This window comes from Mytilus californianus, unplaced genomic scaffold (assembly GCF_021869535.1).
Source record: "Mytilus californianus isolate M0D057914Y unplaced genomic scaffold, xbMytCali1.0.p SCAF_11, whole genome shotgun sequence".
In the NCBI taxonomy this organism is placed as follows: Eukaryota; Metazoa; Mollusca; class Bivalvia; order Mytilida; family Mytilidae; genus Mytilus; species Mytilus californianus.
In genome coordinates this window covers 22393023-22406756 of record NW_026262593.1, presented here as the reverse complement: position 1 = coordinate 22406756, position 13734 = coordinate 22393023, and the positions used below count along the sequence as shown (strand labels likewise).

General features: G+C 31.6%; 1 protein-coding gene across 1 annotated transcript in view; it reads left to right on the top strand.

Annotated features, from left to right (window-relative positions):
- The window catches only part of LOC127719738 (uncharacterized), a 306242-nt gene that overhangs the window by 146469 nt on the left and 146039 nt on the right, over positions 1 to 13734 (top strand). Inside the window, exons 17-20 of the mRNA XM_052225973.1 lie at positions 4483 to 4633; positions 5123 to 5341; positions 7486 to 7648; positions 8703 to 8959. Of these exons, the coding sequence (XP_052081933.1) occupies positions 4483 to 4633; positions 5123 to 5341; positions 7486 to 7648; positions 8703 to 8959 (790 nt within the window). The remainder of the gene's footprint in view (positions 1 to 4482; positions 4634 to 5122; positions 5342 to 7485; positions 7649 to 8702; positions 8960 to 13734) is intronic.

Here is a 13734-nt window from a genome sequence, read left to right as displayed (position 1 = left end):
CACTTCAGCGTGAATCAAAACGCACTTCAGCGTCAAACCATCGCATCTCAGCGTGACCATCGTGGTTCGGAGTACCATCGCGGTTCAAAGTCCTACATATATATGTTACGAAATGTCGCAACTGACAGCTTAGGGCCAAGGACCTTAAATATAACAACCCTTAGTCTCTATAACTTATGGTTTACCAGTTACAATTACATTTCACTTTTTTTAAAATACAGTAGGGAAAATAGCGCTCAAATTCAGTCGTTGGAAAGCTTCGGTCAAAATTAAACGTAACATTATGAGGATATAAGGAGCAATTTGGAAAATAAATCGGTTTCTTTTACAGTTGCAAAGGAGAAGAGTCATAACAAGAAAAACAGCGCAAAAAAAAATAGGCGGAAGAAAAAAAAATTAAAATAATAAGAACAAAAGCAAAAGGTTTTCCCACGGAAAATAATAGACCTCATAAACAGATCAAAATCAATTATAGGTCATTCCACGGAAAAGTGGAAAGATCTAATAATTAGGCCAAAATCAATAGGTCTTTCTACGGAAAGATGGAAAGACCTAATAACAATAATCAGAACAAAATCAATAGGTCTGTCCATGGAAAAATAAAAAGACGTAATAATAAACAGAACAAAATCAATAGGGTTTTCCTCGGAAAGATTGAAAGATCTAACTAATGTAAAAAAAATGAGTTGTCGTTTTTGTCCATTGACAGGATAGCACACAGTATCGTCAAGAGGTGTAAATAGAGGAAGTGAAGGGAAAAAGGCGGAAAGGGGTCCCAGGGAGACATATTATGAAAGAATCCGTTAATTGAAATGGTTACAAACGCTTATTAATCATATAAACCAATTGTAAACGGTCTTACCCTTTGAAACATGAGTGATTGCTATGATTGTTTGTTTGTTTTTCCTTGCTTGCTTTGTCGGTTTGTTTGCCCTTTTGAAACATGATTTATTGCTATATTTCTTTGTTTGTTTGTTTGTTTTTGTTTGCTTACTTTGTCTGTTTTTTTAATTGTTCAATGAATGTCAGAACAGCTACCAGTCAATTGTTCACATTACACAGAGAGAAAAAAACATGAGTAAAACACACAAAAGAGATATACCGTGCAGCGAGTGATATCTTTTTATTTATTATGATACCTTAAAAGCAACAAACAGATTTATTAACCCCCTTTTAATAAAAAAAAAGAGGGGCGTGACCGTAGTTAACATTTCCATACAAGGGTCTGCATCCTAGTTTTGGTAAAATTTCTATATTTAGATTGGAAAGTTTTTATGCAATTTCCGCGCGCATCTCTCGTGCAGATCTAACGTCACGAAGCTTGTTCGTTTTAGCGAAAACGTAGCACATTTCTTTCTTTTTATGTAGAGATGTTGGCGCAATAATACATGAAGTGTTTCTTTTGTTATTGTAGGTAATTGATGTTTTGATTGGAGTTCACGAGCAGTGCATGCTTTTGATTTATTTTATCCTGTGTTCTTCTTAAACACGTGTATCACTTATTTGCTTACAGTGTTCATATTTCAGCAGTAGTTTTTAGCGCTGATTTGAATTTTAATCTATGAGCAGACTTTTATTGTTGATTTCACTGATATTTACGGAGCTCGGAAGCGATTTCTACTACTTGTGTTATCGCTACAAAAATTCTTGGGAGGTAACTGTACAACCTTAGAAGGAATACATGTGTACCCTGTTGGCTGCAAAGTTTGAGGTCAATTGGACATGTAGTTTCAGTGAAGTAGCGCACACAAGAATTTGTTCAATGTTTTCGGAGATAAATTGTACAGACAATTAAAAACCAATTGTTCAGAGAACAATTAAAGGTATTTTCACCCGATAACGATGATGATATTAAAATCAGTTTAGAATGAAATTTCTAGTGTCAGATAACAGCTTTCTTTCGCTGATTCCAAATATATATGGTTTTTATACACTTTTGTTGGAAATCAGGGAAATTATAACTTGTTACTTCCATTTTGAAAAAAATGTCATTTCTGGTTTAATATGCTAGTTAACTTGTCACTGATTCACAAAATATGTGTTTTTTTTATAATTTACCATGATTACAAACACATTTTTCCGGTTGTCATTTTTCAAGGTCATATAGCTTGCAACGTAATGCAAAATGTCCCATGGCTACATCATGTATCAATATGAATTTAAAGCAAAGGTAAAAATCTAAAATATATATAATTAACTTATGACTTAGACATTCATTTTAATGTCATCAAACACGAACCTCATATCAAACGACCTTAGGTCTCTACAATGTATTGTTAATATGTTAAATTACCATATATCTTATTTTTAACATTCAAGGGGAGCAAACTCCTAGTTAATGTTATCGCACCGCTTCGAAGAGAAATTTCAAAATACGGCATATTGCAACTAACAACTAAGTAAAAATCTTGCATGATATATATCACAGTTTTTTAGGAGTAGCATGCAGAAACAAAAGCAAAACAAATAAAACATGACCTTGACCTTTGAAATTAAGCTCATTTTCTTTCTGGTAGACCAGGACCTCAAATCTAAAGACCATAGGTCTTTATCACTTATAGTTTATGAATTACTATTACATTTCAATTATGTCAAATCTATAATACTAAAATAACAAGGTCCAATTTGTTAGCCGTCATGGGGTAAAAACGACAAATCAAAGAATTCAACTTTATTTATAGCTAATATAGGACAATGGTGTTGATTAAAAATTACACCACTCCAGACCCTTTTGTTTTCCACATAATTAATATTGCCAATAATTAACAAGTTCCGGGTCGAATCCGATACCGATACCAATAGTATATTCACCTGTTACCTATTACCTTATATGTACGTTTCTCATCTGACAGGCGCACCACCAAACGGTGTATTTAGGATTTGCTATATACACGGGTCATAATCACAGGGTTGACACTACTAAATTCAATCATTGTCACATTGGTAGTATTTTAATCAGTATGACTTTATAAGATGACAATACAAATAGTAAAAAAACTAGACTTAAAATGAGGCATATTGGTATAGTTTCCAATTTGTTAGCCGGCATGACGTAAAACAGCGAATCAAATAGTTCAACTTTATTTATAACTAATATATATATGCTGTTGATTAAAAATTACTCCATTCCAGGCCCTTTTGTTTTCCAAATAATTAATATTACCAATAATCGATCAGTTCCAGGTCGGCCGGTTCAAACAGAAAGATTTTGAAAGCAGAGAAAACTGTGCATCTTATAATCAGCATGACTTTATCAGATGACAATACCAATACTAAAAATCCAGGCTAAATAAGGCTTACACATAGTTATATACTTTAATTCAGTCACGGACCCGCGATATCACGGGTGTGTTCTAGTACATACTAAGTAAATGGAAATAACTCTCATATGGAATCTTCAGATCTCTTCGATCAAAATTGTTCTCGACAACCGATAGAATTAGCAATTTGGTAGTAATCTTTTACGGTTGCAAAGGTGTATTACACGCATAGAAAACAGTGTTCCGGGAGGTAACTCTTACAAGAGAAAGTGTTCGGTTACTCAGTGACAGTTTCAAAAATGCATAAACTGTTAGATATCATATATGAAATATCTAAGCGACGTCTTTTGAAATAACAATACAGCGCATGAAAACTTTCTATAAAAACCCAAACTAAATTTTGTTATTTCACATGTAATTTATCTGGTTCGAGATATAATGATATTTTATCTAGGTGTATACCATTTCTAAATATACTTTCGGTTAAACGTACCCCAAAATGCAGAGGGATATAAAGAAATGGATTTGATCATATGATCAAATAGATGTGAAATGGTAGTAGTTTTTGGATAACATCTTTGCATAGATTATTATAGCCTTTTTAGACTCTTATTGTACAGTTCCTGTCTTGCATGGAAGAAGAGCACTGAAGCAGAAAATATAAGACCAAAATACTTATAGTCCTGTAGACATTCCAATTCAACTTGATGTTCTCACTAAAATATATGTTATGTTGGTGTTTATGTTTACGCATCAATCAGAACATAACTAATCGATAATTTTTAATTTAGATTGAAGACCATCTAGGATGGCAGAGAGCAAACCAATATCATCTACATACATTAAATAATTCATATTTGTATCACCCAAGGTCCGATCATCAGCCTCATTATCAATATATGATGAAAAGTCGTGTATACAGAAAATATAAAGGTTAGGACTAAGGTTATCCCCTTGTTGACCCAAAATTTAACTCCAAATGAGTCGGTTAAAATCCTATAAAATGGATTTCAGATTTGATTTTATAATCTTTCACACTTACGTCATGTAGCCATCATCATGTTTTCTAAAAGTGTGAGTTTAATCTCATAGATGAAGGCTGTCTATTTTGTTTAGGTTTTGCTTCGTCTACTCACAATGTCTTATACAATTACGTTATATATATATTATGTTTTGCTGTAAGATATTAATAGAATATTGTTTTTATACTAATTCTATATAGAACTAAAGCTACACCTTTGAATGGTACAGATATTTTTCCTCTGATGAGAACTGACAATGGAAGCATTGTTGAAGTAGACAGCAATGTTTTCTGTTCTAATTCCAGTTCATCACCAAGTGTCATAGGATTAACCTTGTTTAAATCATCATTGGTAAGTTCTACACAGAACCAATATTTTTGCTATTGTACCATTGTCAAGCTTAATATCAATTTTGTCACAAGTAATTAATATTCATTAATTAAAGGCTCTTTAAAGAATCTGTGATAATCGAAAATAGATCTTACTCGGCTTTAGAAGCCATTAAAAACTTGTCAGTGCTTCTCTTTATTTCTCATTATCGGATTGTTTTGCCCTTTTGTTTATTTTGTAGATGTTAGTCCCTTCATAATCTCCTTTTTAAGGCCCTTCATATACATTTATTGTTTGAAAGCTTGACATTCTATAATGTTTAAGGATGTTTCTTGTTTTTGTTGCTGTTGGTTTTTTTTTCTTATTTATGTTTTTCAATGTCTTAGTTTAATGTACCAACGCATCCAGTTTTATAGAAAAGCCAGTGATGTCTTGTTACCACAAATGTTTATCATTGTCTTTATTAGTATTATATATGTGATGATGATCCATCAGATTTTTACATTATAGCTAGAGATGTCTTGGGAACCTCTTGACATACCGGCCAAAGTATTTGATTATGAAGTTGGATTCTCTTCAACAGCAGGAAGTGCAGCTCCTGACATCATGGCATTTGAGTCGACAAAACAACATGCCCATGTTAGAGTGATGCATACCAATATACCTGATGGGTCACAGTTTTTTATCATCATCAAAACAATCAGTAAATCTAATGTGGAAGGGCTTACAGTACGTACATTTTCAAACAATTAGTAAATTTGATATAATGGGGCTAATAGATGTGCACAAACCAGTAGGTATATCAGATATACTAGGGATTAAAAAAAGTGCAAGGGATGTTATACCGTGAGTGAAACGATAAGGCTAATCAAGATCAATGGTCTCTCCTTTTGAATTTGAAAACAGAAACATGAAACAAGATTGTTTTTCTTCAGATTTTCTACTCTAATCCATATATAGTTGCCAACCTCTAGTAATGACAAATCATGTCAAGACATGACGTTTAATACCAAAAAATGTGTAAAAAAACGTGTGCCGTTTATTGCTTTGAAAATCATGCATAGGACTATGTGATCTATTGCCATCACTTGGCGGCCATCGTCGTCTTCGTCCGTTGTTGTTTCTCCTCTGAACTTACAGAACCAATTTATTTCAACAAAACTAAAGGTGACTGATTCTTTTGGTATTTTGTAGTTTGTGTTTGAATTCCGATCAGACAACAAACAAGACAGTCATTGCTAAAAAAAGAACAGCTCTAAAATGCAGTTTTTGTATTATATCTCAAATACTAAAGCACGCCGGGCTATAAAGATCTGATGGTTTTTGGTAAATTGTATACGAATCGAACAACCCAATTACGTGTAGGAGTTAGAGATCCGGATATAATAATTGTTATAAAATGTCTCAGTTTGTGGTTATAATCTGGAAAACTGTTATAGATGAAGGGAAATTTTAAACAGCAAAATAGTCCTACAAAAAAAAAAATCTACCTATAATTCTAAAGACTAAATTCTTCAATCGATCCGTTAGAGGAGTTATTGCTCTTTTAAGACTATTTCCAGTTAAATTATTAATTTTTTTTTTGGAAACTGAAAAATAGAAAAAAAAAATTGAAAGACATTCTTTTTATTTCTTTTAAGAATCTATGATAGAAAGAGACACACTTTTAAAACAGGAAACATGTTTAACAAAGTAAGACATATTTGACAGATATCGAGAATTGATTCCATATACGAGTTATTGCCCTATGTCTTAAAAGAGTATTTTTACCATTTATATGTTTTTGGCCGAATTTATGATAGAAAGAGCGGGCGGGCGACTGCCAACAGATTTCGATCAATAACTTATTAGCATTTCTGACAATGCTTTTCAATTTTTTTTATATAGATACTAATGACAAAATTGAGGTCAAAATCGATATTGACGATTTTAACTTAAATAGTTTAGGAGTAATGGTCCTTGATCTATTGGAAAAAGGCATTTTATGTCTTTTCCGTGAAATAACGTATGGACCACTTTACCCATGCTTTTGAAATTTGAATATGTTGTAACTGATGAAAATAAAGATGGTCAAGTTCGATAAGGATGAGTTATACCTTTGTCGTCCAAGAGTTGTGTTTCTTAATAGATTGGCGCATATCACATTGTGTGGTTTCTGTACACCTCTTCATGAACCGTTCGACCAATGCTCTTCAAATTTTATTGTTCAGTTACTAAAGACAAAATGATGGTCAAGTTTGATATTGGCGATTTTCGTTTGTGCCAATCAGGAGGTCCTTGACATTTATGAAAACCCAGTTTGCTTTCAATTTGACAGCTCATTCCTTGATTTTATTTTGAAACATAAACTATGATAGGCGATCGATTCAGGATCTTGGAAGTCTTTTTTATTTCCCTTCACCACTCTTATATGTTACTCTATTCCAGTTGCCTGTTTAGCTTGATACATTTTCATAATCATTACAGTATTGGTTAAAGTTGCATAATAGCAAATGCTAAGGGAACATTTTTTTCTTACAAAGTTTTTAAAGAGTGTCTCATTGATGATAGTCTTCCCATTGATGGTATAGTTTGCATCTTGAAGGATGGAATTGGCTTGAGTGATACTTATTGTGAACAGCAGGCATTATAAAGCAATTTTAAGATTTTAAATCTTTAATTCATATTACTTTAAGTGGAAGATCAAACTTAATGTAAACACATGAGTTATATCTGCAACAACATGAGCCATTTTGGCTTTCATAAAGTTTTCAAAAAGATAGCTTCAACTACAAAGATAGAGATGTAACAGCGAACCAAATTGCATTTGAACTATATCTAACCTGTGTAACTTCAGTATAAACAAAGCTAAAAAATTTATATGAATATTTTAGACTTTAGGTCCATGTCTCATGGATACTACACCACCACAGATTGATGGAGGTAGTGGTATTTTTACAGTACAACTTTTAGGGGATTATCTGGTAACCACATGGCCTGGTGCAGCTGTGTCTGATAGTGAAGAATTATTTACACTGGACTATCAATTTGCTATCGGTAAGTCCTCATTCTTTTGGAACATATTTGGCAGGGAAATAAGAAAGTTGTGTTTTTGTCCTTTCATTGAAACCATTTTTGTGGCTATTCAGTGTTGGACTGTAATTTTTTTTTTACCAAAGTTTGATTATTGTCAAAATTATAAACTGGCCTTCATTCAAGCTTCGTTAAAGCATCAATGTGAGTTTAAAAAGAAAAACAACCAGACAAAGACTGTTCCTTACTTAAGATTGTTATCAAGTGCATGAGCTGACATTGTGATTTTTATACGCAATTTCGTCTGCCTTCCTAGAGATTTGCAATTGTGTTATTATTCACCATTCATTGCATGTCAATGGTTTAAGAATAACCTCCTTATATTCAAATATCAGAAATTTTTTGATTGCAAAAATCTTGTCAGCAAAATAAGACATTTTGTATTCCACCTTCAAAAAACTTGATCACGGAAGATTATGTATTTTTAAAGGTTAGTAAATATGTAGTAGTGTATGTTTAAAGTCTTGCTCGTTGAAAAAAAATTGAGTGGAATGTTATGTCAGTTTTGCCGTAGTTTCTACTTAATCTAATGTCATGTTGTTATTCTATTAAAAATAATTCTATAATATTCATTAAAAGTATTATTTACATGACATTCATCTCGTTATTTATTATTCATTAAACAAAAGTTCATAGAAAAAATGTTTAGAGTTAATGGCAAAAATTAAAATTACATAAGATCTGTTTACGCCTATGTTTATTATTTTTTTTTGGCATTTTTTCAGAGAATATTAAGTCAAGCTACAACTTGAAAATAGAGAGAAATTGTTTTGTATTTTTTGTTTAAAAACACGTTGCTCTGATTTTATTTGCCATTGATAAATGCAATTAAGATATCTTGGAAAACAATTTCCTTTATAGTTTTACTTTCATAAAAGGATTCATTGCTTTGCAGTGGTGGATAATAGCTGTACATTGATATAGCCTCGATATTGAACCCATAATTTGAAAACCCTATTTAAAGCGAGATTAAAAAATAAAATAAAATTTCAATGTAATTTTTCTAAAATTTGTACAGGCCACAATTCTAACGGAACAGATGTACAAGGCTATCAACCATTGAAATCAGGGAGCAGTTGTATGTTGAGCCAACCACCATCTTGTACAGCTGTCAATGTATCTGATTTAGACTGGTATCTACATGGAAATCATACATACTATGTGTCAATTAAGGTTACCAACACAGCAGGACAAACAGCCATCCAGTCATCTGGTCCCTACATACATGATGTGCAGTTACCAGCTGAGGGAGTTGTTTTAGATATTGATACTCAGGTACACTTAATTTTTAACTGTATAACACCCGTCGTCCTTCTATGACATTGAGCTTTGTGGCATGTGTACATGATAAGTCTTGTATGGCTTCACATAATTCAAACATTGCCTCAAAAACTAAATAGTTCATTCACTTATTGTAAATTTCTAGGTAACTTGTGATAACCTTTGTCTTAGATATTTAATTATACAGTAAGTCAATTAACAGTAGGTTGTGTTCAAATATTACAGTATTTGTTCCTTACGGAATAAAGGGTATAGAATATTTGTTCCAACAGGAACAGATATTATGACATTGTTTATAACAACGTTTCCAGGGGAACTTCTGTTAGAAGGAACAAATATACGTTGACACATGTAACATGTATTGACAGCTTGATAGATTTAATTTCGATCTTTTGTATACCAAAGCTACATTGTAATCGAGGAAATAAATCAAACCAAGGATTTTTTTTTATTTTTACCCCATTCAAGCCTTGGCGTCAGTAATTGACCGAAACAAAAGACAAGGGAATATGTACTCACACATAGAGGATATATGGTTCTTTTCCAACTACAAATGCTAGGCGGTGTTGTCGTAGAAGCATGAAGTGAAAAGTAAAGGTTCCAGCCCCGGTCGGGGAAAATGTAAAGAACCAAATCTAAACTGTATCTTTAGAAAAAGTCACAATGCATTCATTGATACATTTTATACAAACATTTTGTATACCGACAATTGTGGTTTTATAGATTCTTTCTTTTTTTTTCGTATTTTTATGCACTTTAACTATAAAGTGTTATATAGTCAATTTCAATACAAATATGTCAATTGTGGAAGCTGGACACTGTTTGCCCAAAACAAAAGAATTAAAAACAAAAGGTCCACGTGTATTAAGGCGAGTTTTCTAATATTCATATGATTAATATAAAGTGTACATATATTTGGAGTTCTTCATGTATAAACTGGATTATGAAAGTCATTTTAGATGTGACTAAATGTATTGCATATTCACCTGAGGATCACTGGCTTAAAGACAAGCAAGTATTTCAAATTTCGGATGAAGACATTACCACAATACAGAAATTTTACAGTAGATCAATCAGAAAGCAAGCATGGCTTTCTCAGAGATGCAAGCTTTTGCATCCTCAGACGTAGGCAGAATATGTTTGAATATTGTTTATGAATTAACTTTTGTGAAATACAAGTTCAATTCCACCTTTTTTTACACGTGTTCTGTTTCGATACATTGCATAGCATAAATCTACCAAACACATGTCATTCAAACAGTTTCCATTTGTTCTGTTCATTGAAATGATATAGGATTCCAAATGTTTTTTACTAATTCTATTGTTCATTTACTGTGAACACGCTTACTTGATATTTTGTGCATAGTTTTGGTCCTTGGTCATGCTTGAAGATATTGATTTGATGTTTTGTGTTATGTTTTATCTTGACAAGTTGCAGATCAAGTTTGATTTTTGTTCATGTTGATGAATTTGACCAGAGTTATGGTCCTCGTACTTAGAAAATTCACCGAATTAATCAGTTTTCCACTCTTTTTTCGTCATGCTTGAAGATTTTGATTTGATATTTGGTACTAAAGTACATAGTTTTGTCATGACAAGTTACATATCAAGATCGAATTTTGTTCAGGTCTGATGATTTTGTGCAGAGTTATGGTCCTTGTACTTAGAAAATTCACTTAATGATTAGTTTTCGACAATTTATTTTCGTCACGCTTGAAGATATTGAAATGATATTTGTTAAATAGTAGTATCCATGACAAGTTACAGACCAAGTTAGCATTTTGTTCAAGTACAATGAATTTTTAACCGGTAGGGGGACTATGTATTGCAATGCAATACTCTCAGAATCCTTGTTTTTACTTTTTTCTACTAACATTGTTGTCTAGAAGGATCAACTTATTTCTTCGTCTGCTAATCTACAATGTTTTCATAAATCCATTCCAGTTAACAGACTCAACAAACAAATTAGAAAATCATCACAGAAGGGTTGCATGTGAAAGTAAATAATCTGTAAAAACAGTGATAATTAGCATATTATCTGACATGTTTGGATGACACACTGCAAATAAATCTTTGTTTCAATTAACACAATAAGAAAAAGAAAATATTCTATTTTCGATTTCCATTTCAACAAATGCTCTTATTTTATTCTTCCTTTTATGAGATTAAATTTGAATTATAAATCATCTTGGATATTTTATTTCAATATTCACTCACCAAACCTTGTATTTGTAATTCATGTATAATCACTTTGCAAAAAAATATCATAGGAAACAACGATGCCTTTGCTTGGTGTTCATTCTCTATGTTGGTCTTCATTAGAGTTTCTCTTGATTGCCATTTATCATTATTTTTAATTCCCTGTCCTCTGGCATACAAATGCCAACCTCTGTTACATCATTCTGACACACAAACATATAAATGGCATTTCAACGAACAAAAACTTATTATTATTATTATTATTATTGTTAGTAAACAAATATCAACACACTGTAATGTTATATAGGTTAAAGATAAGAGATGCTGTGTTTGTTGGACCTGAACTAATGCACTGGCATCTGTGTTATCATTAGAAGGGAATCATTGACTCAATATTTTCATTCAAGTCTTGTGTTTTTCTGGTTTTTTGTTATGCTGATTCTAATTACCGTGTATTTATATTTATGGACCCCGTTTTTAAATTAGTTCACGTTGAGGTTCAAAGGTTCCATAATTAAATTTGTGTTGATTCCGTCACAAATCGAATTCTTAGGGTTCTTTGATATGCTGAATTTTACTATGTATCTAGATTTCTGATATTTGACCATTAAAGGTAAATGTCAAATATCCACATGTTTATGTTCTTAGATCACGTTCATTCTGTGTCAGAACCCTTTGCTATGTCAAATATTTAATCATAATCCAAATTCAGAGCTGTATTACCCAAAAAAAGAGAAATTGTGATAAGAATCATTATTAAAAATAGATACAGCATCAAGTTCTTATTTTAGAGTAAAGACTATGTATAAATATAGTTGAAATGTACTGTTCATTATTAGTTATTTGGGAAAGAAATTACAGATAAGTTTTATAGATTTTTAAATCATTGTATTAATGATTATTGATATTTTGGAAATTGTCGTTTTTCATTTTTGTTTTTGGAAATTTTCTTTAAGAGCTTTGTGGTAGGGTTGTATGTTATACTGCAAGAATTTATTTTCAGGCTACTATATATATGTATATATATTTCTATGAAACGAATCTTTAATAATGTTTTCCATTGATTAATAAATAAATGAGGCTGTTGCTCCAGATCTGTATGCTGAATCTGACCGTGTATTTAAATTTTGGATATTGGACCATAGTCACTGAACATGGACATTGTATATTGCAAGCAGTGCATTTTGTTTTATAGAAACACATTTTTGTTAAACTACATGAAACAAAAATCAAATTTGATTTAAGTTTTTGTCTATTTTTCAGGTATTATAAGTAATATGTCAACTATATTTGGTATATGGAATGATTGTTATATGCATAGGTCCGTCTGGTAGATATCATATCTCTTTGGCGTCATTTTAACGTTTCATTGGTCAAGGGCCATTTGAGCTATTGCCATTACTTGGTGTTCGTGGTAGTCGGCGTCCGTCCTTCTTTCGTTAACTTTTTCAAAGATCTTCTCCTGTGAAACGACTGAACTAGTTTCAGTCATTCTTAAACTGCACGATACTTTGGTTATCTTGTTTAAAGTTTGTGTTGTCAGTCAACAAACAGGATCGTCATTGCTAAAAGTAAAATATACGGGTAAATTGCATTATTTGTCTTAAATTTCAAACTTTATTCTAAATACCCAAAATGCCATTAGATGACTACTTTAGGAGTTGTGCCGTTTAAATGACTTTTTTTTATTATTTGTGAGTTTTTTGCATATGATGTCAAAAATATAATAGATAAGTAGAAATTGAAACACCAAAAATGATCAGCAATACAATCTCTATAAAAATTCTAATGACAGAAACCATTGGATAACCCTATAAGTGGTTATTGACAAAAGTGTTTTTGCCTATTATTTCAAACACTATGATAGATAAAATAATCCGAAACACAAGATCTACGAAAAAACCAAACAACTGAAATAAATGAATAACCATTTACGGAGTTGTAGCCTTAAATGACGAGTTTTGACGTATTTACTTGTCATCGTATACTTATTGTCTTATATCTCAAAAACTGTAATATATAGAAAAATCTGAGTGATAAAAAAAGCTCAAGATGTTAACATCTACCTTCGTCCTGTTTGCACCAACATTATCAGATGACTCACTATATAAGTAATTGTCCTTAAGATTTTTTTTAATTAATTTCAAGTTTATTTTTTTTTCTATTATCTTATAGATAATAATCCATAGGAAGAAACTGAAAATCGCAAAAATGATAGACAAAACATGCTCTTTAGAAATACCTGTATTGTTGAACCCATTGGATGACTCTATATACATGTAGGTGTTGCTGCCCTTAAACGACAATGTTTCAAAGATTGATGAGTTTTCACCTACAATCTCAAAAACTAAAATAGATAAGTGAAGACTATAAACAGCATCAATAATCAGCAATATAAGTTCTATAAAACTTCTTGTATGCCAAAAATATTCGATGACTCCTTTTAAGAGTTATTGCTATTAAAATAAGTTTTTTTACTTATTTTGTCTATAATTTTGAAACATTTTTTTTTTACATTTGAACATTTAGGTTCATAGGAGCTTATTTTTATAAAGACCGGTGTATCCAAA